Raw genomic sequence first — 27,570 nt, forward strand, 5'->3', positions numbered from 1 at the left:
ACTGATAACTACTGAACCAAAATTGTATAGTGCCTAGTTTACGTACAGTATTTGTATTTGTATTTATTATGGATCCCGAATAGCTGCTGCCAAGGCAGCAGCTACTCTTCCCAGGGTCCAGCAAAACATTTGCAGTTATACATTTTAAAATATTACAATACATTCATAACATATTTCTCAACATATTAAGTGTGTGTCCTCAGGCCTCTACTCTACTACCACATATCTATAACACAAAATCCATGTGTACGTGTGTATAGTGCGTATGTTCTTGTGTGTTTGTATGCATGTGTCTATGTTTATGTTGCTTCACAGTCCCCGCTGTTCCATAAGGTGTATTTTTATCTGTTTTTTAAATCTAATTTTACTGCTGGCATGAGTTACTTGATGTGGAATAGAGTTCCATGTAGTCATGGCTCTATGTAGTACTGTTCGCCTCCCATAGTCTGTTCTGGACTTGGGGACTGTGAAGACACCTCTGGTGGCATGTCTTGTAGGGTATGCATAGGTGTCCAAGCTGTGTACCAGTAGTTCAAACAGACAGCTCGGTGCATTCAACATGTCAATACCTCTCACAAATACAAGTAGTGATGAAGTCAATCTCTCCTCCACTTTGAGCCAGGAGAGATTGACATGCATATTATTAATGTTAGCTCTCTGTGTACATCCAAAGGCCAGCCGTGCTGCCCTGTTCTGAGCCAATTGCAATTTTCCTAAGTCCCTCTATGTGGCACCAGACCACTCAACTGAACAGTAGTCCAGGTGCGACAAAACTAGGGCCTGTAGGACCTGCCTTGTTGATAGTGCTGTTAAGAATGCAGAGCAGTGCTTTATTATGGAGAGACTTCTCCCCATCCTAGCTACTGTTGTATCAATATGTTTTGACCATGACAGTTTACAATCCAGGGTTACTCCAAGCAGTTTAGTCGCCTCAACTTGCTCAATTTCCACATTATTCATCACAAGATTTAGTTGAGGTTTAGGGTTTAGTGAATGACTTGTCCCAAATACAATGTTTTTAGTTTTTAAAATATTTAGGACTAACTTATTCCTTGCCACCTATTCTGAAACTAACTGCCGCTCTTTGTTAAGTGTTGCTGTCATTTCAGTTGCTGTGGTAGCTGACGTGTATAGTGTTGAGTCATCCACATACATAGACACACTGGCTTTACTCAAAGCCAGTGGCATGTCGTTAGTAAAGATTGAAAAAAGTAAGGGGCCTAGACAGCTGCCCTGGGGAATTCCTGATTCTACCTGGATTTTGTTGGAGAGGCTTCCTTAAAGAACACCCTCTGTGTTCTGTTAGACAGGTACTGTAACTCTTTATCCACAATATAACGGGGAGTGTAAAGCCATAACACATAAGTTCTTCCAGCAACAGACTATGATCGATAATGTCAAAAGCCGCACTGAAGTCTAACAAAACATCCCCCCACAATATTTTTATCATCAATTTATCTCAGCCAATCATCAGTCATTTGTGTAAGTGTTGTGCATGTTAAATGTCCTTCCCTATAAGCGTGTTGAAAGTCTGTTTGTATACTGTAAAATAGCATTGTATCTGGTCAAACACAATGTTTTCCAAAAGTTTACTAAGGGCTGGTAACAGGCTGTTTGGTCGGCTATTTGAGCCAGTTAAGGGGGCTTTACTATTCTTAGGTATGGGAATAACTTTTGCTTCCCTCCAGGCCTGAGGGCACACGCTTTCTAGTAGGCTTAAATTGAAGATATGGCAAATAGGAGTGGGAATATCGTCTGCTATTATCCTCAGTAATTTCCATCCAAGTTCTCAGACCCCGGTGGCTTGTCATTATTGATAGACAACAATAATGTTTTCACCTCTTCCACACCTGCTTTACGGAATTCAAAATTACAATTGCTTGTCTTTCATAATTTGGTCAGATATACTTGGATGTGTAGTGTCAGCGTTTGTTGCTGGCATGTCATGCCTAAGTTTGCTAATCGTGCCAATGAAAAAATCATTAAAGTAGTTGGCAATATCAGTGGCGCTACAGTCACTAGTTAAAATCTTGCAGTCTTCACATTTTGCTGCCTTAAAATTACATCTCAAATGGGAATACATTCTCCTACTTATCTACACAACCTAATCCACATTTACAAAGTGAAAGAAAAGTTATAGACCATTTTCCAAATTAATATGTCTTGATTGTGTATGTTTTCACACCCCAGAGTTAATACTGGTGGAAGCACCTTTGGTAGCCATTACAGCTGTGAATAATTTTGAATATGATTCTACCAACTTTGCACAACTCTTAGGGCAACATTTATTCACAGTTTTTTGTCAAAATTATTGTTATTCACAAAATTGCTCAAGCTCAGTAAATTTGGGTGGGAGTCATTGATGGACAGCAATATTCAAACCTTGTCTCTGATTTTCAAGCAAATTTAAATCAGGACTGAGGCTGGACCACTCATGAACACTCAACACCTATTGGAAAGCCATTCTGGTGTGTCTTTGATATAAAAAATGGTGTAATTGTCCCACTGAGAAAATAAACTATATCCTAGGGTTAGCTTTTCAGGCAGGTTTTTCCTCTAACTTTTCACCTGGGCTTTGCTACTTTATCCTGACCAACTCCCCAGTCCCTGCCAGTGGCAAGCATACCCATAACATGATGTTGCCACCACAATACTTGAAAATACAGAGGTTTTCACTTTGTGTTGTATTGAATTGGACCCAAGCCTGTAGTTTTAAATTTAGGCCATAGTCAATTTCGTTGCCGTGTTGTCTTGCAGTATTACGAAACTGCCTTTTTTGAAACAGAATGAATGATTTAGAGTGGATTTTTTTTTTAAACAAGCTTTTCACATGTTCATACAGGTCAGTAATGTGGAATGAATGCAATGTTGTTGATCCCTTTGTATTTTCAAGTATTGTGGTGGCAGCATCATGTTATGGGTCAGATAAATGAAATATGAAAGGCGCAAAGCTCAGATAAAAAGTTAGAGGAAACCCAACCAAATTTACTGAGCTAAGTGAGCTTGTCCAATTTTGACACAAATTATGGATATTCAGTGCATTCGGAAAGAATTCAGACCCCTTGACTTTTTCCACATTTTGTTACATTACAGCCTTATTCTAAAATGAATTAAATAAATAAAAATCCTCATCAATCTACACACAATACCCCATAATGACAAAGTGAAAACAGTTTTTTTAGAATCTTAGCAAATGTATTAAAAAGAAAAACAGAAGGACCTTATTTACATAAGTATTCAGACCCTTTGCTATGAGACTCGAAATTGAGCTCAGGTGCATCCTGTTTCCATTGATCATCCTTGAGATGTTTCTACAATTTGATGAGAGAGAGAGAGAGAGAGAGAGAGAGAGAGAGAGAGAGAGAGAGAGAGAGAGAGAGAGAGAGAGAGAGAGAGAGAGAGAGAGAGAGAGAGAGAGAGAGAGAGAGAGAGAGAGAGAGAGAGAGAGAGAGAGAGAGAGAGAGAGAGAGAGAGAGAGAGAGAGAGAGAGAGAGGTTAGTTAGTGTGTCTGTTGGGTTGATGGTGATGGTGGGGGATGGATGTCATATGTTTGTTTTTGATTCTCCCCATATTGGGCATTTTGTTTACTACAACTGCAATCATCCTGCTGCAGGCAAGTACATGGTAATGTTACTCTACCAAATATTCCACATCCTATTCAGAGAGAAAAACTAAAAATGATTTGCAAATGGTTGTGATTCTCAGTCAACCATCATGCATTACCATTCTCACCCATATGCATTACCATTCTCACCCATATCTATGAATGCTCACATTGTGGCTAGTGCACTAACCCACACCTAGCAGGAGTGGTAGACTCTGGCCAAGCCACAGTGTATAACGAGAGCTTACACAGACCGCTGGCATCTTGTGAAAGGTGGTGGATCAATGCCTAAGTCCCACTGTCTCCTAGCAAATGTATCGAACCGATCACAAATCTAACATACTCTAGCCCAGAGAGCTAGCACATTGCCAGTTTACATCCAGGCACTGAGCACCACAAGAGATGTTGCCCAGACTCTTTGGTAGTCATCCCCTTACTAATCTGGCACTCGTGTGCCCGGTTCCATTTCTGTCTTCAAGATGTTTGTGGTTGCAAAGAACTTGATGGGAAATATTAGCATGTCAATCCATGTTGCACACTCATACACCGAAATAGAAGACATTGGCCGCATTCCAAATGGCACCTTATTCCCTATATAGTGCACTACTATTGACCAGCATCCATAGGGCTTAGGTGAAAAGTAGTACATTATGTAGGTAATAGGGTGTCATTTGGGACACAGTCAGTGAGGCTGTCTTAGCTTTCATCTCCTCAATGAGCCATGCATTTTGAATTATATTTCACTCTCTGGAAAGGCAGTGGTATGGCCAACATTTAAAGATGCCGATTGTATTTTATGCTCACACAATGGTTGGTTGAAAACACAGTCAGTGATATACTCAATAGGATCTACATCTGACTTTTGTCAACAAGCATGTTGTATTAACCAGTAGGATAATTAGAATACTTCAATCAACAGAACATCATCCTACCAACCACCCCTGCAATTCCAGGTTTCAATAAATCTTTAAACCAAAATCCTAACAAAATATAAAACATGATTATCACTCCTTACTGCTTTAAAGCCAATGTGTTCTTTTTGCATTTGGCAGGCAAGGGTACACTACATGGAAACAAGAATCCCACTGTCTGCAAAATGTCTTAAATGGTATTTATAATGTCCAAGTAACCGAAGTATGATCACTATACCATGGTTCTCAATCATATGAAATCACTGGACTTTGCTTAATCAAACAAAACTCAAAATCCCTCTTTGGGAACATATCTATGCTGTCCCTGGACACTGAAGCCAGTGCTCAGCTGTATAAACGAGTGTATTCTCTTCACAAGTGAAGCAGGTCATATATTCATTGTTCACTTTTCAAGAGTGTATCACAGCTGTTATGAATTTCCACAGAAAATATTTTTCCCCCTCTGAACAATGTTATTTTTTGCTTTGCTGGAAATCTTAACCTATGTCTATGTATGTTACTGATCCAACTGGAGAAAGAGAGACAAGCCACATTGAACCCTTTGCGTACATTTGGAATCAAGAGATTGTATATAGGCTTGTGGCGAGTCCCCCATAATGTTGAACTACCCCTACCCGAGGTACTGTATAACAAAGCACAACCATGTTTTTCCATATGTCTAAGGTCTCCCATATATGAAATGGATGGTTGTGTAAAAATATTTTACTGCAAAAGTGGTTAAATTGATAGATATTGTGACACACCCCCTTAACTCAAACAGTGCAGAATAATGCTTGGCTGGAGAGAGGGTGGGCCACATAAGCTCATGTAATATTGCAACCTCTGATATTGCTCAAATTTGGAATACAAGTAGTTACATACATACATAAACAAACAGCATTAGGATATCTTAATGTTGTCCTGCCTGAGTATAGTTACATGTTTTTTTAATGTTGTGGCTATTGTAATCGGCTCAAAGGAAAACAAGTGGGCTCCAACATCGAAATAACATTTTTGGGGGTCCAAGGTTCCTTAAACGATTATCACATATTATCTTTATATTTAGCCTAAAATCCAATATGGCATCAAAAATCCAATATGGCTGACATAACACTTGAGGTTAAATCACATGTAAATATCAATTATGCAGCATACCACCCTGCATCCAACTGCTGGCTTACCTCTGAAGCTAAGCAGGGTTGGTCCTGGTTGGTCCCTGTTCAGGAGACCAGATGCTGCTGGAAGTGGTGTTGGAGGGCCAGTAGGAGGCACTCTTTCCTCTGGTCAAAAAAATATCCCAATGCCCCAGGGCAGTGATTGGGAACATTGCTCTGTGTAGGGTGCCATCTTTTGGATGGGATGTTAAATGGATGACCTGAGTCTCTGTGGTCACTAAAGATCCCATGCCACTTATCGTAAGAGTAGGGGTGTTAACCCCGGTGGCCTGGCTAAATTCCCCATCTGGCCCTCATGGCTACCTAATCATCCCCAGCTTCCAATTAGCTCATTCATCCCCCCACCTCTCCCCTGTAACTATTCCCCAGGTCGTTGATGTAAATGATAATGTGTTGTCAGTCAACTTACCTGGTAAAATAAGGGTAAAATAAATACATTTAATTAGGCATTTTTTTCAGAATTGTGTACAACACTCATGCCTATAAAGACTGTTAGTGTAAATCAATTTGATTCTGAATCCAATATGGCCAACATGATTTCACTCTAACACCTTCGCCTGCATATATTGTAAGTAGCCCTGGTTCATTTTGTGTTATTCTGTATTTTAAAGGGTTTCATAAGGCTCTTGGTATATCTAGGGTGTGGCACTGCCATGCCTCTGTTGTGTTTGAATTGCCCAAGCATCTAGTTTTTCAGTGTGTGTTCATGTTTTAATATCATTCACACACTTACAGCATATCAACAATGGGCAATTCCACAAAATATAATAACAAGGCTTAAACGACACAAGCACACAGTAGCGTAACCAAGTTACAGTGGAGAGTGACAGAACCTGTGAGGGTGACCTCAGGTTACTTAGAGAGGTTAGTTAGTGTAGCTAGGTCATAGACTATGACTAAGAAGCATTGGTTGTGAGGGACATAGCACAGCTCTAGACTCATATACATTTGAAGATGATCCCTGGGCAATGATGGACAGTTAAAGGGTTGCAGAGGAGGTGGAGCTGATTAAGCATGGTGCACAAAGACCACTATCTCACAGTCAATCCCCAGTCACTGTAAACGATCACATACAGGAGGTTTTACCATCCCAAGGTTCCTCTTGTTTGCATATGTCCTTATAGGGATGTTGAGATTACTGCACAGTTTCCCAGACCAATGCATGAGTCACCCCACTCTCATTCTTCACATTCGAGTCCAGTTTAGGTGTCACATGGGCTGGCCAGCCATGGTTGGCAGCAAAATAGGTATGATGGCAATGCACACCAGCAATTTCCAGATTACATCTTGGCTGTTGAATAGCCTCCTGACATGTAGCAGTCCAGTTCCATGGTGTCTCTGTCTCTAATAACTGCCTGAGGGGAGGACTGATGGTGGAGTGGGCCTATCGAGGACAGTTCTGGGAGATTCAGGATGGCATTGACATTGAACAGGTACAATTCCTATGAATTCCTATCTCTATGGCATTTCTTGTCAATGAGTGTCAGGTTTTGTTGGTTGATTGTAGTGAACACCTGCTTTATGCGCTTGTCATGTGTGGTTTCATCCTCCCCATACACCATAATGTCATCAAGTCAACATATAAGGAAACTCCAGGGCAGACAGCCAGGATGGTGGACATGATTGTCTGGAAGAAGCAATGTGTCAGCTCAACCCAAACAGGAAGATCGCACTGTGCATCCCAAATACTGTCAGCCAGTGGAAGGTCATTTTGGATTCAGGCAGACGTATTGGACTAGCAATGAATCAAAGCTCACTTCTAAATGATAAGGAGGTGACTTAAGAGCCCAATCTTGGAGGTGCAAGTTATAGTACAGTGGGGGCAAGTTGGAGAGCTAGGGAGAGGGTGTCAGAGTCCAGGGTTGGATTCTCTTTGATCCTCAAAGAGGCTTGTGACTTGGAATGCTTGGTGTTGCCTTTTTACATATCCAGACAAAGGTGTTTGAGTGTGTATATGGTGGGCATATTGGATTCCTAACATAGTTGAAGTACACAAAAATTGTCTTGAGGACCGGTCATAATTGCAGTATACAAATCTAAAAACAATATCTAATTTAAAATGTTAACATATACGGGTGAATAAACCACCATTGTGGCAGCCATATTGGATTTTGGATGCCTTATTGGATTTGGAGTCAAATCTAGGGGGGGGGGGGGGGGCTAACATAATTGCAATACTAGGGGCTGTATATATAAAATCCACAGAAGAACCTTTGCCCATTGAGAGTATCCTGACTGGTTGTATCACCGTCTGGTATGGCAATTGCACCGCCCGCAACCGGAAGGCCCTACAGAGCCCAGTGGATTACTGAGGACAAGCTCCCAGTCATCCAGGACGTACATGCCAGGCGGTGTCTGAGAAAGGCCAGAAAATTTGCCAAAGACTCCAGATTTTAGACATGGACTGTTCTCCATGCTCCTGTCTGGCAGGCGGTAATGGTGCATCAAGGCTCAGACAAACAGACTCCTAAACAGCTTCTATCCCCTGGCCATATGACTGTGAAATGGCTAACTACTACTGCTCTCCCTCTCCCACAGACTATCCACACTGACTCTATGCCCATCCACAGGTCTCTACCCACTCAGACACAACCTACGCTGCTGCTAATATGATTATTGATTATATGTATTATTCCATTATGCTGCTGTCCATTGATTATTGATTGCCATTACCATTATTATATATCCTGATACTGGTCACTAGTACTTCTGTTTACATGTACAGTGCCTTCAGAAAGTATTCATATCCCTTGACTTATTCAAAAAAAAATTGTGTTACAGCCTAAATTCAAAATGGTTTAAATAGATGTTTCTCACCCATCTACACACAATACCCGATAATGACAAAATGAAAACTTGTTTGAGTTAAGGGTGTGTGTCACAATATCTATCAATTTAACCACTTTTGCAGTAAAAAAAATTATACAACCATCCATTTCATATATGGGAGACCTTAGAGATATGGAAAAACATGGTTGTGCTTTGTTATACCTCGGGCAGGGGTATGTCAAAAACTAAAGGCCTTTTTGAGTATTGGCCACTAGCTTACTTGGTTACATTTGAATTATATGATATGGTAAATAAAAAAAGGTATGGTAAAATAAAAAAAGGTATGATATGGTTTGAAAAAAGACCTGTAATCTAACAAAACAATTATAATCAGGGAATAAGTCCATTGACAAATCCTCTTGGGTTGCAATTGCATTGACAGGTGTTTGGCAAACAATAAAGACAATCATCAAAGCAACATTTGATGTTGTTAGCATGTAGTACAATTCATTGAAATGTATTTAAAATACTCAAACTGGTTTTCTCTGTTTTACAGAGATGAATGAACATTTTAAGTCTGTTATAACGTAAATGAAAAAAATATTGAGGAGACAAAACAATATGGCTTGTTGAAGTCAGTGAAATGTGGAACAGATAGCTTGACTACTCTGCTGTTATGGATGTTTTCATAACTTTGATTGTGTTGTGTCTGGAGTTCTCTATGTTTTGTTTGTGTTGTGCCATCTTGTGATGTCTGTCCTTTAAGGGATTGCCTGGTCTCCCTACACTGGCTGCTTTGCAGAGCAATCAAATCCTGACTGTCAAGGTTTGTTGGTGTGGCCTAGCTGCTCAGTCTGACCCCTGGACGGCACACACTGAAGATGAATGCATCACTGTCGGGCCCTTACTGCTGGCCCCGATGACAGACCAGGGCCAGGCACAGTAGTATCTAATTAATCAGGGACAATTAATTATCATTGTCCCCTCAGTGCCACCAACAGTCTTTTACCTGCGGGGTTTCCTTTCTATGCAAGATGCCAGTGCCCCATTGAAAGCAAAATGTAGCTTTTTATAACCCAATGTGGAGTTGATTACGACTAGAATTGTCATTTTTCTAACCAAGACATGGTCAGGCTAATGTCCAATGATGCTGAATGAATGGAAGGAACTCAGCAACATGAAATGATAAACAAAAGTGGCTAAATGTTTTTAAATCCCATACCCATGGTTCACCGCAAATCTCTCAATCCGAGGTATAATTTTCAATGGGCTATTAAGTGCTAAATATACAGGTAACAGACAAAATAAAGGAAACACTTGAGTAAATGAGGAATACAAAGTATATTGAAAGCAGGTGCTTCCACACAGGTGTGGTTCCTGAGTTAATTAAGCAATTAACATCCCATCATGCTTAGGGTAATGTATAAAAAATGCCCAGTTGACTACCATGGCTAGAAGAAGAGGTCTCAGAGGAGCATAGGGGGTTTAAAGGGTGTGCGTGTCTCAGTCACCAGATCTCAACCCAATTGAACACTTATTGGAAATTCTAGAGCTGAGTTTTCAACCACCATCAACAAAACACCAAATTATTGAATTTCTCAAGGAAGAATGGTGATGCATTCCTCCACACACTTGTAGAATCTATGCCAGGGCGCATTGAAGCTGTTCTGATGGCCCGTGGTGCCACAAAGCCCTATAAATACACTTTATGTTGGTGTTTCCTTTATTTTGGCAGTCACCTGTATGCGCTTGTGATAACATTTTGGAGTATGATTTCCATATTTCAATCACACAAATTCAACTCCAACATACATGATTTCTCTTTCCAGTAATAGATCATTCTAGATTATACCAATGGACACCGCCAGATATACATGCCCACCTTAAAAAACACTTCAGAAGGTCAACCATGCAGCTCTCTATATGTGCAACTCCAGGGGTCTGACTTGGCACTAAGCACTACTTTGATGATGACAGCACCTCCACAGAGGAGGAGTCCCCATTTTTTATGCGTCTGCGAGCCTAGTGTGGCATCCCAGCACCCCTGAGGTGGTAATTATGGGCTCTGGCTCCAAAATGAAGTCCACATTTCCAAAGCCACTGTGGTGGAAAAGTGTGGATTTCTCCCAATCCGTGGAGGTGCTTAGTTGGGTATCGTGACGCAACTTCTAATTAAATCAATTTTTTCCCCTTTGCCTCCTTCCTCCTCTTCTTCTGGGACCTCATCCTCCTCCAACCTCTCTCACCTCTGACCTTCGACCTCTTGACCTCACACACCTGCTCGCTCAGATGGTCTTCCCTAAGATCAATCATGGCTTTCTTTCCGCTGACCAGCAGCTCATAAAGCGGCGGCTTATTAAGGTAGTGGCTGTCCTTGTTCGTCTTTCTCTTTCCTTCGAAGGGGCCTCTCACCTGACAACTTCTCCCTTTTCATTCCTCAGCTTGCATGCCAGACAGCCTTTAGACAGACCTATCAGAAGAACTCTGCTTCCCATTCTGTCATTTTAGAGGAATGTCTAGAAGCATACTGTACATTTAGTTTAGAGGTGGAATGAATGATCTTCATACATTGTCAATTGTAACTAAAGAATACATTTGCAGAATGTTTTATATTCATCTTAATCAAAACCTGACACTTTCTATTGGTGTTTGTCAAAGCTTAGTGTAGACAGATTTGTCTAAATTATTAAGCCATTACTGGTCATTAAAGGCGCAGTGCAGTCAAAAATGTGATTTTCCTGTGTTTTATATACAGTACCAGTCAAAAGTTTGGACACACCTACTCATTCCAGGGTTTTTCTTTATTTTTACTATGTTCTACATTGTAGAATAATAGTGAAGACATCAAAACTATGAAATCATGTAGTAACCAAAAAAGTGTTAAACAAATAAAAATATATTTTATATTTGAGGTTCTTCAAAGTAGCCACCCTTTGCCTTGATGACAGCTTTGCACACTCTTGGCATTCTCTCAACCAGCTTCATGTAGTCACCTGGAATGCTTTTCCAACAGTCTTGAAGGAGTTTCCACATATGCGGAGCACTTGTTGACTGCTTTTCCTTCACTCTGCGGTCCAACGCATCCCAAACCATCTCAATTGGTTTGAGGTCGGGTGATTGTGGATGCCAGGTCATCTTATGCAGCACTCCATCACTCTCCTTCTTGGTCAAATAGCCCTTACACAGCCTTGAGGTGTGTTTTGGGTCATTGTCCTGTTGAAAAACAGTCCCACTAAGCGCAAACCAGATGGGATGGCGTATCGCTGCAGAATGCTGTGGTAGCCATGCTGGTTAAGTGTGCCTTGAATTCTAAATAAATCACTGACAGTGTCACTAGCAAAGCCCCCCCACACCATCACACCTCCTCCTCCGTGCTTCACGGTGGGAACCACACATGCGGAGATCATCCGTTCACCTACTCTGCATCTCACAAAGACACGGCGGTTGGAACCATCAATCTCAAATTTGGATTCATCAGACCAAAGGACAGATTTCCACCGGTCTAATGTCCATTGCTCGTGTTTCTTGGCCCAAGCAAGTCTCTTCTTCTTATTGGCGTCCTTTAGTAGTGGTTTCTTTGCAGCAATTCGACCATGAAGGCCTGATTCACGCAGTCTCCTCTGAACAGTTGATGTTGAGATGTGTCTGTTCCTTGAACTTTGTGAAGTATTTATTTGGGCTGCAATCTGAGGTGCAGTTAATTGCCGATTTCTGAGGCTGGTACCTCTAATAAACGTATCCTCTGCAGCAGAGGTAACTCTGGGTCTTCCTTTGCTGTGGCGGTCCTCATGAGAGCCAGTTTCATCATAGCGCTTGATGGTTTTTGCGACTGCACTTGAAGAAACTTTAAAGGTTATTGAAATGTTCTGGATTGACTGACCTTAATGTCTTAAAGTAATGATGGACTGTTTCTCTTTGCTTATTTGAGCTGTTCTTGCCATAATATGGACTTGGTCTTTTGCCAAATAGGGCTATCTTCTGTATATTAACCCTAACTTGTCACAACACAACTGATTGGCTCAAACACATTAAGAAGGAAAGAAATTCCACAAATTAACTTTTAACAAGGCACACCCGTTAATTGAAATGCATTCCAGGTGACTACCTCATGAAGCTGGATGAGAGAATGCCAAGAGTGTGCAAAGCTGTCATCAAGGCAAATAGTGGCTACTTTGAAGAATCTCAAATATAAAGTATATTTTGATTTGTTTAACACTTTTTTGGTTACTACATAATTCCATATGTGTTATTTCATAGTTTTGATGTCTTCACTATTATTCTACAATGTAAAAAATTGTAAAAATGAGTAGGTGTGTCCAAACTTTTGACAGGTACTGTATTTTTTTCACATTATGAGGTTGGAATAATACTGTAAAATTGTGAACATGATGATAATGCCCTTTTAGTGTAAGAGCTGTTTGAAAAGACTGCATGAAGTTTCAGCCTGTTTTGGTGTTATGGAGTTTGGGCCTGCCTAGTGACATCATCAGGTGATAAATTAGTTAATAGAACATCAAGAAAGAGACCCAAACCTCTCTGCCAATAAAAGCTAGTATTCAGTTTTCCCCTCCTCACTCAGACCACTCCTAGACAGTCCTAGCAAAATTGTTGCTTGAGAAATTGCTCTTTGCGAAGAAGCTACTTTTGTTTATTTTTGATCATTTTAATGTATAACAATCACAGTAAGGTACTTCATTGTTGCCCAGAAATGATTTGATAGTTAGATAAAAATGGCTGCATTGGACCTTTAAGCATAATTAAACTGGAAAGATCCAATTGGGAATACTCCAAGTAGAAATTATTTTACACAATATATCAGATATAGACCAGTTAGATATTGTTAGTAAATAACGTCATGTCTAAAATCCTACTCCAGTGTTATTGACTTAACATCTGAAACACTAAAGTAAGAGTTGCAAACTTCCCTCCATGTTCCCTATGGAGGTTTCCACACCAAACCAATGACTAATTTCACTATTATTTCTAATGGTTGCTCTACTGATACCTTCATTATTTATCTAAAAGGCTGAAGCCATTTTAATGTAATGATCTGACTTCTTATGTTGCTCTACAGGGAGATCAGGGTTCAGCAGGTCCACCAGGGCCTCCTGGGCCCCCAGGTCCCCCTGGCCCCAGAGGGCCACCAGGGGACACAGGCAAGGATGGGCCCCGGGGAGTGCCAGGTCTGCCGGTGAGTACAGTATTGCTGTATGTTGATATGGGTGCAGTACAGTCCATCTCTGTCATTGTCCGGTGAAATGGCACAAAGGGGAAACCCCTTTAATGAATGCAACACAAACGACACTGCTTCCGATCGCCTTTATGCTGTATCTATTCATCTATTCATGCATCTGCCTCTCTATACAGATGTTTAACTCATTTGCTTTCCATTTAATATAACTTCTTCCATGTGTTCACGCCTGTTAATGGCATTGTGCTAATTTATGTGCATTCTGCCTGTGAAGAAAAATAGAAAGCCTGTCAATTATGTACTGTCATAAAACCTTCACAGGGTACCAACTGATCTTTGTTCTTTCGGCACAACAGCGGGAGCGCAAACTATTAAGTGTTGTTTATCTGTTTTGCTCCAAGTTAGATCATTATTGTTTGCAACCCTTCCAGTTGCTCATTTCAGAAATTGAAGCGGGGTTGTTATGCTTGTTCCATTTTTCCAACAGATTAAACTTTTCTTGCTGCAGTTCTCACCTGCTATTTAAATCGCTGCTCGTATGAATCACTCAGGGAGGGTGTCAGACGTTGTCATAAGAATTTGAGACACAAAGTGAAAAGCGAACAATACAACAATTTCTCTGGAGCAGGGTAGTTTGGAAATGTGCAAATTACTTTGGAAAGCCTGTCTTACTCAGACAATTGCTGTAACATATCGGGCTGTATTTTAACAAACCTTACGCAAACGTAAATCTTAGCACACTCATGTGACTCTGTTGCATTGTGGGTGTGTCAGAAATATTTATGATATTTTGACAGCGGAATTATGGGTGCAACACCAGGCATCAGGGCCGGCATTATGGGTGGGCCTTAGGGGGTCTGGCCTGTCCTACCATACCTCCTTGCCTTCCGGTCCCGCTTTAAATGACGTTCAGCTTATAAAAGCTTCATAAAGCCTTCATTATCTAGAAGATTCCCTGTTTTAGGTCAGTTAGGATCACCACTTTATTTTAAGAATGTGAAATGTCAGAATAATTGTAGAAATAATTATTTATTTCAGCTTTTTATTTCTTTCATCACATTCCCAGTGGGTCAGAAGTTTACATACACTCAATTAGTATTTGGTAGCATTGCCTTTAAATTGTTTATCTTGGGTCAAACATTTCTGGTAGCCTTCCACAAGCTTCCCACAATAAATTGGGTGAATTTTGGCCCATTCCTCTTGACAGAGCTGGTGTAACTGAGTCAGGTTTGTAGGCCTCCTTGCTCGCACCCGCTTTTTCAGTTCTGCCCACAAATTTTCGATAGGATTGAGGTCAGGGCTTTGTGATGGCCATTCCAATACCTTGACTTTGTTGTCCTTAAACCATTTTGCCACAACTTTGGAAGTACAGTGGGGGAAAAAAGTATTTAGTCAGCCACCAATTGTGCAAGTTCTCCCACTTAAAAAGAAGAGAGAGGCCTGTAATTTTCATTATAGGTACATGTCAACTATGACAGACAAATTGAGAAAAAAAAATCCAGAAAATCACATTGTAGGATTTTTAATGAATTTATTTGCAAATTATGGTGGAAAATAAGTATTTGGTCACCTACAAACAAGAAAGATTTCTGGCTCTCACAGACCTGTCCTCCACTCGTTACCTGTATTAATGGCACCTGTTTGAACTTGTTATCAGTATAAAAGACACCTGTCCACAACCTCAAACAGTCACACTCCAAACTCCACTATGGCCAAGACCAAAGAGCTGTCAAAGGACACCAGAAACAAAATTGTAGACCTGCACCAGGCTGGGAAGACTGAATCTGCAATAGGTAAGCAGCTTGGTTTGAAGAAATCAACTGTGGGAGCAATTATTAGGAAATGGAAGACATACAAGACCACTGACAATCTCCCTCGATCTGGGGCTCCACGCAAGATCTCACCCCGTGGGGTCAAAATGATCACAAGAACGGTGAGCAAAAATCCCAGAACCACACGGGGGGACCTAGTGAATGACCTGCAGAGAGCTGGGACCAAAGTAACAAAGCCTACCATCAGTAACACACTACGCCGCCAGGGACTCAAATCCTGCAGTGCCAGATGTGTCCCCCTGCTTAAGCCAGTACATGTCCAGGCCCGTCTGAAGTTTGCTAGAGTGCGTTTGGATGATCCAGAAGAGGATTGGGAGAATGTCATATGGTCAGATGAAACCAAAATATAATTTTTTGTTAAAAACTCAGCTCGTCGTGTTTGGAGGACAAAGAATGCTGAGTTGCATCCAAAGAACACCATACCTACTGTGAAGCATGGGGGTGGAAACATCATGCTTTGGGGCTGTTTTTCTGCAAAGGGACCAGGACGACTGATCCGTATAAAGGAAATAATGAATGGGGCCATGTATCGTGAGATTTTGAGTGAAAACCTCCTTTCATCAGCAAGGGCATTGAAGATGAAACGTTGCTGGGTCTTTCAGCATGACAATGATCCCAAACACACCGCCCGGGCAACGAAGGAGTGGCTTCGTAAGAAGCATTTCAAGGTCATGGAGTGGCCTAGCCAGTCTCCAGATCTCAACCCCATAGAAAATCTTTGGAGGGAGTTGAAAGTCTGTGTTGCCCAGCGACAGCCCCAAAACTTCACTGCTCTAGAGGAGATCTGCATGGAGGAATGGGCCAAAATACCAGCAACAGTGTTTGAAAACCTTGTGAAGACTTACAGAAAACATTTGACCTGTGTCATTGCCAATAAAGGGTATATAACAAAGTATTGAGAAACTTTAGTTATTGACCAAATACTTATTTTCCACCATAATTTGCAAATAAATTCATTAAAAATCCTACAATGTGATTTTCTGGAGATTTTTTTTTCTCATTTTGTCTGTCATAATTGACGTGTACCTATGATGAAAATTACAGCCCTCTCTCATCTTTTTAAGTGGGAGAACTTGCACAATTGGTGGCTGACTAAATACTTTTTTTCCCCACTGTAAGCTGGAAGTAGAGGCCTAAGCATTGTTGTTCACTAATTTACCCCAAGTAGGGAAAGGATGGCGGGGTTGAAAAGTAATAAAGGGGAGTATATATATAAAAAACATGGGGGATTGGAAGTGATGCAGACAATTACATTGATGGAAGTTACAATCTATCTGCAATATTAAGCTGATCTACCCCCCCAAAATTTAAAAAAATATAAACATTAAAATAAAAAAGATGTCAGCTCGTGGAGTTGCAATGATCATGAGAACGGTGAGGAATCAGCCCAGAACTACACGGGAGGATCTTGTCAATGATCTCAAGGCAGCTGGGAACATAGTCACTAAGAAAACAATTGGTAACACACTACGCCGTGAAGGACTGAAATCCTGCAGCGCCCGCAAGGTCCCCCTGCTCAAGAAAGCACATATACAGGGCCGTCTGAAATTTGCCAATGAACATCTGAATGATTCAGAGGAGAACTGGGTGAAAGTGTTGTGGTCAGATGAGACCAAAATGGAGCTCTTTGGCATCAACTCAACTCGCCGTGTTTGGAGGAGGAGGAATGCTGCCTATGACCCCAAGAACACCATCCCCACTGTCAAACATGGAGGTGGAAACATTATGCTTTGGGGTGTTTTTCTGCTAAGGGGACAGGACAACTTCACCGCATCAAAGGGAGGATGGACGGGGCCATGTACCGTTAAATCTTGGGTGAGAACCTCCTTCCCTCAGCCAGGCCATTGAAAATGGGTCGTAAATGGGTATTCCAGTTGACAATGATCCAAAACACACGGCCAAGGCAACAAAGGAGTGGCTCAAGAAGAAGCACATTAAGGTCCTGGAGTGGCCTAACCAGTCTCTAGACCTTAATCCCATAGAAAATCTGTGGAGGAAGCTGAAGGTTCGAGTTGCCAAACGTCAGCCTCGAAACCTTAATGACTTGGAGAAGATCTGCAAAGAGGAGTGGAACAAAATCCCTCCTGAGATGTGTGCAAACCTGGTGGCCAACTACAAGAAACGTCTGACCTCTGTGATTGCCAACAAGGGTTTTGCCACCAAGTACTAAGTCATGTTTTGCAGAGGGGTCAAATACTTATTTCCCTCATTCAAATGCAAATCAACTTATAACATTTTTGACACGCATTTTCTGGATTTTTTTTTTGTTATTCTGTCTCTCACTGTTCATATAAACCTACCATAAACATTATAGACTGATCATTTCTTTGTCAGTGGGCAAACGTACAAAATCAGCAGGGGATCAAATACTTTTTTCCCTCACTGTATGTGTGGTCATAGGCAGACGTTGCAATTGAAGGATTAATTGTATTCATAGGCCTATTCTACAATGATATTCAATAGGCTACATCTGTTGGTACAAACTTTGATTGAGAAATTATGACTTCATTTAAATATAAATGTTGTGCTCCCTCACGTAAACAAAAATTGCACTACACCACTAGAATTGAAGGAAAGTTGGTGCACAGTGCACAGTGATTTGTTTGACAATCAGATGAAAATGTCATGACTGGTTGTGTTTATGCCACATTAAAAAGTAAAAAAAATTACAGTTAAATTATGTCTTTACTATAAAACCCATAAAAAATGTTTTCTGTCCCGTGAAAAAAACATGCCCCCCTATGGAAATCAAATGACCGTCCATCTGATTCGTTCTGGTGCTGGCCCTGCCTGGCATTAGCATAAAGAGGCAGGCATTCTAGGAATTAATACATTGTCGGTGTGAAGAGGGCTTGACCACTCACTGGCAAAATAAAAACCTGCTCCGAAGATTTTTATGTGGCTGCTTCAAGTTGTGTATTTACTATCCGTTGAAGACGTTGCAAGACATTGCATATCCGAGCCATCGACATTGCCTATCAAACGTTCTAATAAGATTATACCTTTGCTGTTGATATGGCCTGTATGGTGACTTTGCCACATAAAGAATTATAAAGGTAAACAAACGAACAGGCAAATATCAAAGCGTATTCAGCACCATGGAGAGTGATCGGAATTCCCACGATTTTACATTTGGGTCCAACAGAGGAAAGTGGAAGATGCATATTTTTTTAAATAAAACGATAAATGAAAAACAATAAGCAGTCTTTTTAACAACTTGATGTTTCTAAACAGGCTTCCTACAGTCACTGACATATTTAATTAAATGGGCATCGCACATAATGAGTCCAAATCTTTCACAAGAGCTGGACAAAAAATCTAAAGAAAAAGGGGAATATCTGTTGACTGTTTTTGCTGCTCCCAAGGTGATATTTTAATAAAACATTGGTGATAGGCTACTGATTAGGCTACTGATTAGGCTACTGTGCGGTTCCACTGTCAAAATTGATGCCATAACCAACTGCCTTACCGCTAAGACCAGCTTTTGGTTGGTCTTAAATATCCCCAGCTGCACTGCCTGAAATTGACACTTTAGCACACGTTTTTAAGGACACACCTCAAATACTTGCACCTCTACCACCTCAGCGCAAGCGAGCTGATGTTAGACAGGTAAATTACTAACCCTGGCGCAAGGGTAGGAAAATAGCAGAGCCCTGAAATTGCCAACGAGTGTGTGTTTGACAGTCGTGCAGCCTTATCACCAGCCTAAAATAGAGCCCATCAAATCATATTGTGCCTCTTCAGATTCTAATATTGGATGACTTTGAAGGCTATTGATTAATGATGTTATTGAGCAGAGATGAAAGATACATGTGGAGCTGCATGATACTCATTTTAACAAAATGCCTTTATGATAAGACCACAACACTTTTACAAAAAGACAGGATATGTCTAAATAAAGATGTTTAGCTTCAGTGCCATTGCAGATTCAACCTTTTACACTCTAGGACACCAGTTTTCCAAATTGGTCAGCAGCTCCATAGGGCCAAATTGGGAAGGTGTCACATGGCCATACAATGAGGGAAAAAAGTATTTGATCCCCTGCTGATTTTGTACGTTTGCCCACTGACAAAGACATGATCAGTCTATAATTTTAATGGTAGGGTTATTTGAACAGTGAGAGACAGAATAACAACAAAACAATCCAGAAAAATGCATGTCAAAAATGTTATGAATTGATTTACATTTTAATGAGGGAAATAAGTAGTTGACCCCTCTGCAAAACATGACTTAGTACTTGGTGGCAAAACCCTTGTTGGCAATCACAGAGGTCAGACGTTTCTTGTAGTTGGCCACCAGGTTTGCACACATCTCAGGAGGGATTTTGTCCCACTCCTCTTTGCAGATCTTCTCCAAGTCATTAAGGTTTCGAGCCTGACGTTTGGCAACTTGAACCTTCAGCTCCCTCCACAGATTTTCTATGTGATTAAGGTCTAGAGACTGGCTAGGCCACTCCAGGACCTTAATGTGCTTCTTCTTGAGCCACTCCTTTGTTGCCTTGGCCATGAGTTTTGGGTCATTGTCATGCTGGAATACCCATCCACGACCAATTTTCAATGCCCTGGCTGAGGGAAGGAGGTTCTCACCCAAGATTTGACGGTACATGGCCCCGTCCGTCGTCCCTTTGATGCGGTGAAGTTGTCCCCTTAGCAGAAAAACACCCCCAAAGCATAATGTTTCCACCTCCATGTTTGACGGTAGGGATGGTGTTCTTGGGGTCATAGGCAGCATTCCTCCTCCTCTAAACATGGCGAGTTGAGTTGATGCCAAAGAGCTCGATTTTGGTCTCATCTGACCACAACACTTTCACCCAGTTCTCCTCTGAATCATTCAGATGTCCTTGCGGGCGCTGCAGGATTTCAGTCCTTCATGGCGTAGTGTGTTACCAATTGTTTTCTTGGTGACTATGGTCCCAGCTGCCTTGAGATCATTGACAAGATCCTCCCGTGTAGTTCTGGGCTGATTCCTCACCGTTCTCATGATCATTGCAACTCCACGAGGTGAGATCTTGCATGGAGTCCCAGGCCGAGGGAGATTGACAGTTATTTTGTGTTTCTTCCATTTGCGAATAATCGCACCAACTGTTGTCACCTTCTCACCAAGCTGCTTGGCAATGGTCTTGTAGCCCATTCCAGCCTTGTGTAGGTCTACAATCTTGTCCCTGACATCCTTGGAGAGCTCTTTGGTCTTGGCCATGGTGGAGAGTTTGGAATCTGATTGATTGATTGCTTCTGTGGACAGGTGTCTTTTATACAGGTAACAAGCTGAGATTAGGAACACTCCCTTTAAGAGTGTGCTCCTAATCTCAGCTCGTTACCTGTATAAAAGACACCTGGGAGCCAGAAATCTTTCTGATTGAGAGGGGGTCAAATACTTATTTCCCTCATTAAAATGCAAATCAATTTATAACATATTTGACATGCGTTTTTCTGGATTTTTTAGTTGTTATTCTGTCTCTCTCTGTTCAAATAAACCTACCATTAAAATTCTAGACTGATAATTTATTTGTCAGTGGGCAAACGTACACAATCAGCAGGGGATCAAATACTTTTTTCCCTCACTGTATCTACATAAAGAATTGGTACATGCAGCCCAGAACTGCACCAATACAGAAATGTTCATTTGAACCAATTGCTATTCAAAGTAGAGTCCGCCAGATGCAAGAGGAGGGATGGACACCTAATTAAGATGTGGATTGCTGCATTTTATCCAGAATCTGCATCAACTGCTGAATTTGCCTCAGTATTGAATACTAACATCCATCTGCACAACCCGAAATTCCAATCCAAATGTTCATAACCACATTTCTTATTTGAAATTAAAATAATTTTATGTTACAATCCAATCCAATAATTTACCACCAACTATGATTTCAAGCCTTTTATCTCCGTTTTACTAATTGGCTATTTTATATTTGTACAGGGAGATCCTGGGACCACAGGAGAGCTAGGACTGATGGTAAGTAGGTCATTATGACATACACTTCTTCCAATGCTGATTTACCCAATAACTCAATGCTGTGGTTATTTAGCTTTTTGCCTACATTTAACTGATTCTGTGAAATGAATCCAGAGATGGACAAATTATTACCATTGTCATAGCTTTTTTGTGCCTAATTGTTAAAGGATATTGTTGAGATTATATTTAGATGTCTGTTTCCACAATAATAATATAAAATATTGCCATGTTGAGGATCTAAAGTACTTGACTGAGGAGCTGTGTACTTCAGGAAAGTAAGACCACATGTTGCCCCTTGGAAAAATTATGCCTTGCCACGTTTTCTGTACTTAGATGGTTTGCCAGTTAGATTAATATGTTCAACTGTGGCATATATTCTCTCTCACAATAATCAATCAACATAAAGTATTTTGTTGAAGTAATTTAGTATGCAAATGCAATCACTTAAGGAAGCTGCCTCTCATTTAAAATGTTTATATTTGCATCATGCAATCAATTTTTACGGGAATTTAAATAACTGATTTATTTTAACCATGGTGAATGACAACAGCATTTTACAAAAAAAATTTTTTTCACACATTAAGTCCATTATAGAGGCAAACTGTTCAAAGTAACAACAATTGGATACTGCTTTTGGTGTTTAGCAAATAAGGCATTTCATGAAAGGTCCCTCATAAAAATGCATAGAATATGTCAACCCAGACTGTATCTTCTGATGCCAAAGAAGTGAGGACAGAAAATGGGAAAGCTCAAGGAGGACAGAGTGTGCAGCTGAATACTGTATGCTGTAAACACTTGGTTTGTTATTTTTGATTAAAACATAACCAATCTTCGTTAAATATAAATACCAAACTTTTAACAGCTAAGACCGCTATGTCTTGTCCTGGAATCCCGCTTTACTGACAGGTTTAAGACAGCTTGACAGAGCTGCAAACCTAGCTAAGCTGCCAGCCATCAAGCTAACGAAGTTAGTCAAAGATGAGTTTTACAATGGGGCCCTCTTTGTCTGGAGAAGTAAATAAACGGTTACAGCACTGTAGGAGCTGTATATACTACGCTTTGTTTCGGGACAAACTGGATCACTCAGAGTTCCAATGCGGCAATTGTTTGCTTGCCGAGGATTATAGGCTTGAGGTGGCTTCCTTGATTACGCAGGTCACCAGCCTACGTAAGAAACTTCTGCTAAGCTTCCCAGTAAAGCAATGAAAACAAGCAAGCATCCCAGAAAAGTGCTCAAAATTGCCCAAGTTAATATATGTAGCTTAAGAAACAAGGTTCATGAAATTAATAACTTGCTAGTAACAGATGACATTCATCTTCTGACTATCTCTGAAACTCACGTAGACAATACCTTTAACGAGACAGTGGTAGCAGTACAAGGTTATAACATTTACAGAAAATACAGAAATGCCAGTGGTGGAGGTGTTGCTGTTTATATTCAGAACCACATTCCTGTAAAGATTAGAGAGGATCTCATGTTAAATACTGTTGAAGTAATATGGCTATAGGTTCATCTGCCTCGCCTAAAGCTCATTCTGGTGGGAAGCTGCTATAGACTACCAAGTGCTAACAGTCAGTATCTGGAAAGCATGTGTGAAATGCTTGATAATGTATGTGATATCAACAGAGAGGTATATTTTCTGGGTGATTTAAATATTGACTGGCTTTCATCAAGCTGCCCACTCAAGAAAAAGCTTCAAACTGTAACCAGTGCCTGCAACCTGGTTCAGGTAATCAGTCAACCTACCAGGGTAGTTACAAACAGCACAGGAATAAAATCATCAACATGTATTGATAATATCTTTACTAATGCTGCAGAAATGTGCTTGAAAGCAGTATCCAGATCCATCGGATGTAGTGATCACAATATAGTAGCCATATCTAGGAAAAACAAAGTTCCAAAGGCTGGGCCTAATATAGTGTATAAGAGGTCATACAATATGTTTTGTAGTTATTACTATGTTGTTGATGTAAAGAATATTTGTTGGTCCGTGGTGTGAAATGAGGAGCAAACAGACGTTGCACTTGACACATTTATGAAATTGCTTATCCCAGTTACTAATACGCATTCACCCATTAAGAAAATGACTGTAAAAACTGTTAAATCCCCGTGGATTGATGAGGAATTGAAAAATGGTATGGTTGAGAGGGATGAGGCCAAAGGAATGGCAAATAAGTCTGGCTGCACAACCGATACTGCAAATTGATAAATCATGTGACTAAACTGAATATAAAGAAGAAGAAACTACACTATGAAACAAAGATAAATGACATAAAGAATGAGAGTAAATAGCTTTGGAGCACCTTCAATGAAATCTTGGGAAAAAAGGCAAACTCATCTCCATCATTCATTGAATCAGATGGCTCATTCGTCACAAAACCGGCTGATATTGCCAACTACTTAAATATTTTTTTTCATTGGCAAGATTAGCTAACTTAGGCATGACATGCCAGCAACAATTGCTGACACTACACATCCAAGTATATCTGTCTAAATTATGAAAGACAAGAATTGTAATTTTTAATTCCGTAAAATGAGTGTGGAAGAGGGGAAAACATGATTGTTGTCTATCAACAATAACAAGCCGCCAGGTTCTGACAACTTGGATGGACAATTACTGAGGATAATAGCGGACAATAGTGCCACCCCTTTTTGCCATATCTTCAATTTAAGCCTACTAGACATTGTGTGCCCTCAGGCCTGGAGGGAAGCAAAAGTAATTTCGCTACCTAAGAATAGTAAAGCCCCCTTAACTGGCTGAAATAGCCCACCTATCAGCCTGTTACCAATTCTTAATAAACTTTTCGAAAAAATTGTGTTTTTTATTTTACAGTAAACAAGTTGACAACAGACTTTCAGCACGCTAATTGGGAAGAACATTCAACAAGCACAGCACTTACACAAATGACTGATGATTGGCAGAGAGAAATTGATAATAAAAAAGATTGTGGGGGCTGTTTTTTTAGTCTTCAGTGTGGCTTTTGACACCATCGATCATCATCTGCTGCTTTACATCCCCTGCTATATTGTGAATAAAGAGTTACCTGTCTAACAGAACACAGAGGGTGTTCTTTAATGGAAGAGCGTTAAGAGCGTCTGCTAAATGACTAAAATGTAAATGTAAATGTAATAATCCGGGTAGAATCAGGAATTCCCTAGGACAGCTGTCTAGGTCCCTTACTTTTTTCAATCTTTACTAACGACATGCCACTGGCTTTTTGTTTATGTATGCGGATCAGTCAACACTATACACGTCAGCTACTACAGCAACTGAAAAACTGCAACACTTAACAAAGAGCTGCTGTTACAGTGGTTCCTCAATTAAAAGTTTTGAGCTTATGCTGCGACCTTTTGTGGTAGATGGTGGCAGATTGTGGCAAATTGCATCATTCTGTCATTGCACTGTGGCACAAATTGACTATATTTTTGTAAATTAATGGAGGTGTGAATGTTTCAGTCCGAGAGTCTCTCTTCTCTGGCACTAGTCCTGCATCAGGCAACAACAACAAAATTGCTAGTGGGTGGTCCCGGAGTTGAGAAAGAACTTGGGTAAATACAATGGCGCAATTACACTTGACATGTGGACTGACGATATTCAAAAAAATAGGCATGGTTTATCTCAATCTAAAAACAGAAAGAAATCATTCTAAATAACAAACTGGCTTTATTTACCACAGTGCGAAAGAGTGATGGCCACTCTATATAAAGTGAGTTTCTGAAACACAGAGGCCTTCTTTGCTGATGTGAAAACGAAACTGAATGAAAGAGAGTCCAGCGAGGATAGGGAGGGGGAAAAGGTTGCCCATATTTTCAAGACCTGAGCTACTTCATTTTTTAATGAAATGTACTAGTTTATTTAGGCAATTTAATATATTACTTTAGGCTTGGCCTATTTAGTAGGCTATTTCGCAGCATAAAAATATATTTGTCAGCATAAAGCTGAGTGACTCACTCATTCGTGGCTTTGGATCAACAACAAAAAATAAGTACAAACATTCTTTCTGATAGTCTTTAATAAAGAAATGTTTTGACCAAGTTAATCTGCTCATGTTGTGTGTGTTCAATTATTTGTGACATTGTGGTTACAATGAATAATGTACACAAAATAAATCAAATAAATCATATTCATAATGAATAATCAGATGCGTGTTGCAAGCTTGTCATTTTTCCTTATTTAATTTATAATTTTTTAGACAATACAAAACATTCACATACAAACGACAACGACATCACACCTGCCCAGACCCACCTGCTCACACCCCCATCTCCAGCATCACTCTCCGCCACATGGCCTCAAACTGCACCATTTTGTATCGCTGTGTCGCCCACACGCACTTTCAACATTTGGATAATAAAGCATTTAAAGGCTTACATTGGTTGATTTTCAGTTTTAAAGATGATTGATGAGAAAAGTATCGTCCAACCCATCTCACTGCACCCTTATATGCCATGTCTTGAAATATGCAGACAGACGGATTAAAAGTAAATTTCCATTGTAATACTTCTGGACTTTATAACATTCCCAGAAGGCATAGATTATTATAACCTAATGAAAAAGGAACCTGGTAATCTAATTTAATTTACTGCAGGCCTAAGACCAATTGGTTTAACCTTCTGACTGAATGATTATATTGAAGATAGAAGCCACCTCTTAATGAGTTCCAAGAGCTGATCCATTACCCAACAAAATAATATCAATTTATTTAGCCTAATTGTTTTTATGTCTACAGACAGTAGGCTATTATTATTTTTTTCCTGCATTAATTAATTTGTCTGCATGTCTATTCAACATTTGGCTAAAAAGAAACCCTGCCATGAATTAAGAACAGATAAATATATTTTTTCACAATGCGGCACACTGACAACTCAAATCGCTTTAAAGACCCTTCTAATATTGGACAACAAATAAATATACTAAAACAATAACTTCAAAAACAGTCCATTCATCACTGGATTTCTTAAAATTGCTGTGCAGGAAAAGGATGTCATCCACTGTGCCTGGTCGCAGGCTCGCAGCTGGCTTCTCTCTGAAACCACACCATCCATCCGAAGGTGACGCTTTATCCTTTGGAACCACACAATTACCAGGTGGACAGTAGGCATCTTGAAGCGATAGAGGATATCAACAAGATCCACAAGTATTCTTTCACAATAGCTGGCCTTAATAACTGTCCCACTCCGTGGTGGATAACATCAACTCTTCGTTTATGTAATGGGCTGTAAGGCACAACTTTCCTATTTTTTGAAAATCGGCAGTCCTCATCTCAAGTGTAATTGCGCCATTGTATTTACCCAAGTTCTCTCTCAACTCCGGGACCACCCGCCAGCTGATATTTTTTTGCCTGATGCAGGACTCTAGTGCGATAGGAGAGAGACTGACTGAAACATTCACACCTCCATTAATTTACCAAAGGGTAGTCTAATAGCTCGGCTAGGTGTGAAAAATCCCCCAATTTGTGCCACCGTTTAAATTACCGATAGATGTTGCGGTCAGTCAGAGTTGAGTCCTATTGTAAAGTGTAGCCTAATGGCCAAAGAAATGGCCAAACTTGTGATGTATTCGATGCTTAAGTACTCTAACGTTTTACATTTCTAACTCAATATCACAGACCAGATTTGCCCTAACGAAAAAAGCATAAACCCCTACAAATATATTACTTTATTATAATCTACATAATAATTCAAACAAAATTAGCTGTAACAAAAGGATAGACTGCATGCTAAAGACAATCAGAAAGAATGTGTCTTTAACCCTGCAATATAACTTATTTTGAACGAAACCCAGGAATGAGTGAGTCACTCAGCCTTATGCTGTTCCTGCTTCTGTTGCCTATTTGAGTGTTTGTTTAATATCCTACTGATTCTGTGATCACCAAGCCTCATGCAACCGCAATGTTGGAAAAAGCAATTTCACAAATGTGTCTGTTTTAAAACCTGTTTGTCATGCAACAGTATCTCTTGCGCTTTTGACAATGATTTTACATGAGGCCTAATTCACCTGATATGCCTAAAATGCATCCTCTATGCAAATAAATAATCACATTTTTCCTTTTGATTATTTAATTAACCTATATCATGTTATTTCAAGTTATCCCTTTGGAGCACATGCAAAAGCGATTTGGAGTTGTT

At 40.2% G+C, this 27,570-nt stretch overlaps 1 protein-coding gene across 1 annotated transcript in view; it reads left to right on the plus strand.

Annotated features, from left to right (window-relative positions):
• Positions 1–10,748: 10,748 nt before the first annotated feature.
• The window catches only part of LOC311132386 (uncharacterized protein), a gene marked incomplete at both ends in the record, with an annotated part of 161,782 nt that continues 144,960 nt past the window's right edge, over positions 10,749–27,570 (plus strand). Inside the window, 3 exons of the mRNA XM_084165651.1 lie at positions 10,749–10,820; positions 13,534–13,650; positions 21,405–21,440. Of these exons, the coding sequence (XP_084021777.1) occupies positions 10,749–10,820; positions 13,534–13,650; positions 21,405–21,440 (225 nt within the window). The remainder of the gene's footprint in view (positions 10,821–13,533; positions 13,651–21,404; positions 21,441–27,570) is intronic.

Source organism: Coregonus lavaretus, assembly GCF_964263955.1.
Source record: "Coregonus lavaretus genome assembly, chromosome: 7".
NCBI lineage: Eukaryota > Metazoa > Chordata > Actinopteri > Salmoniformes > Salmonidae > Coregonus > Coregonus lavaretus.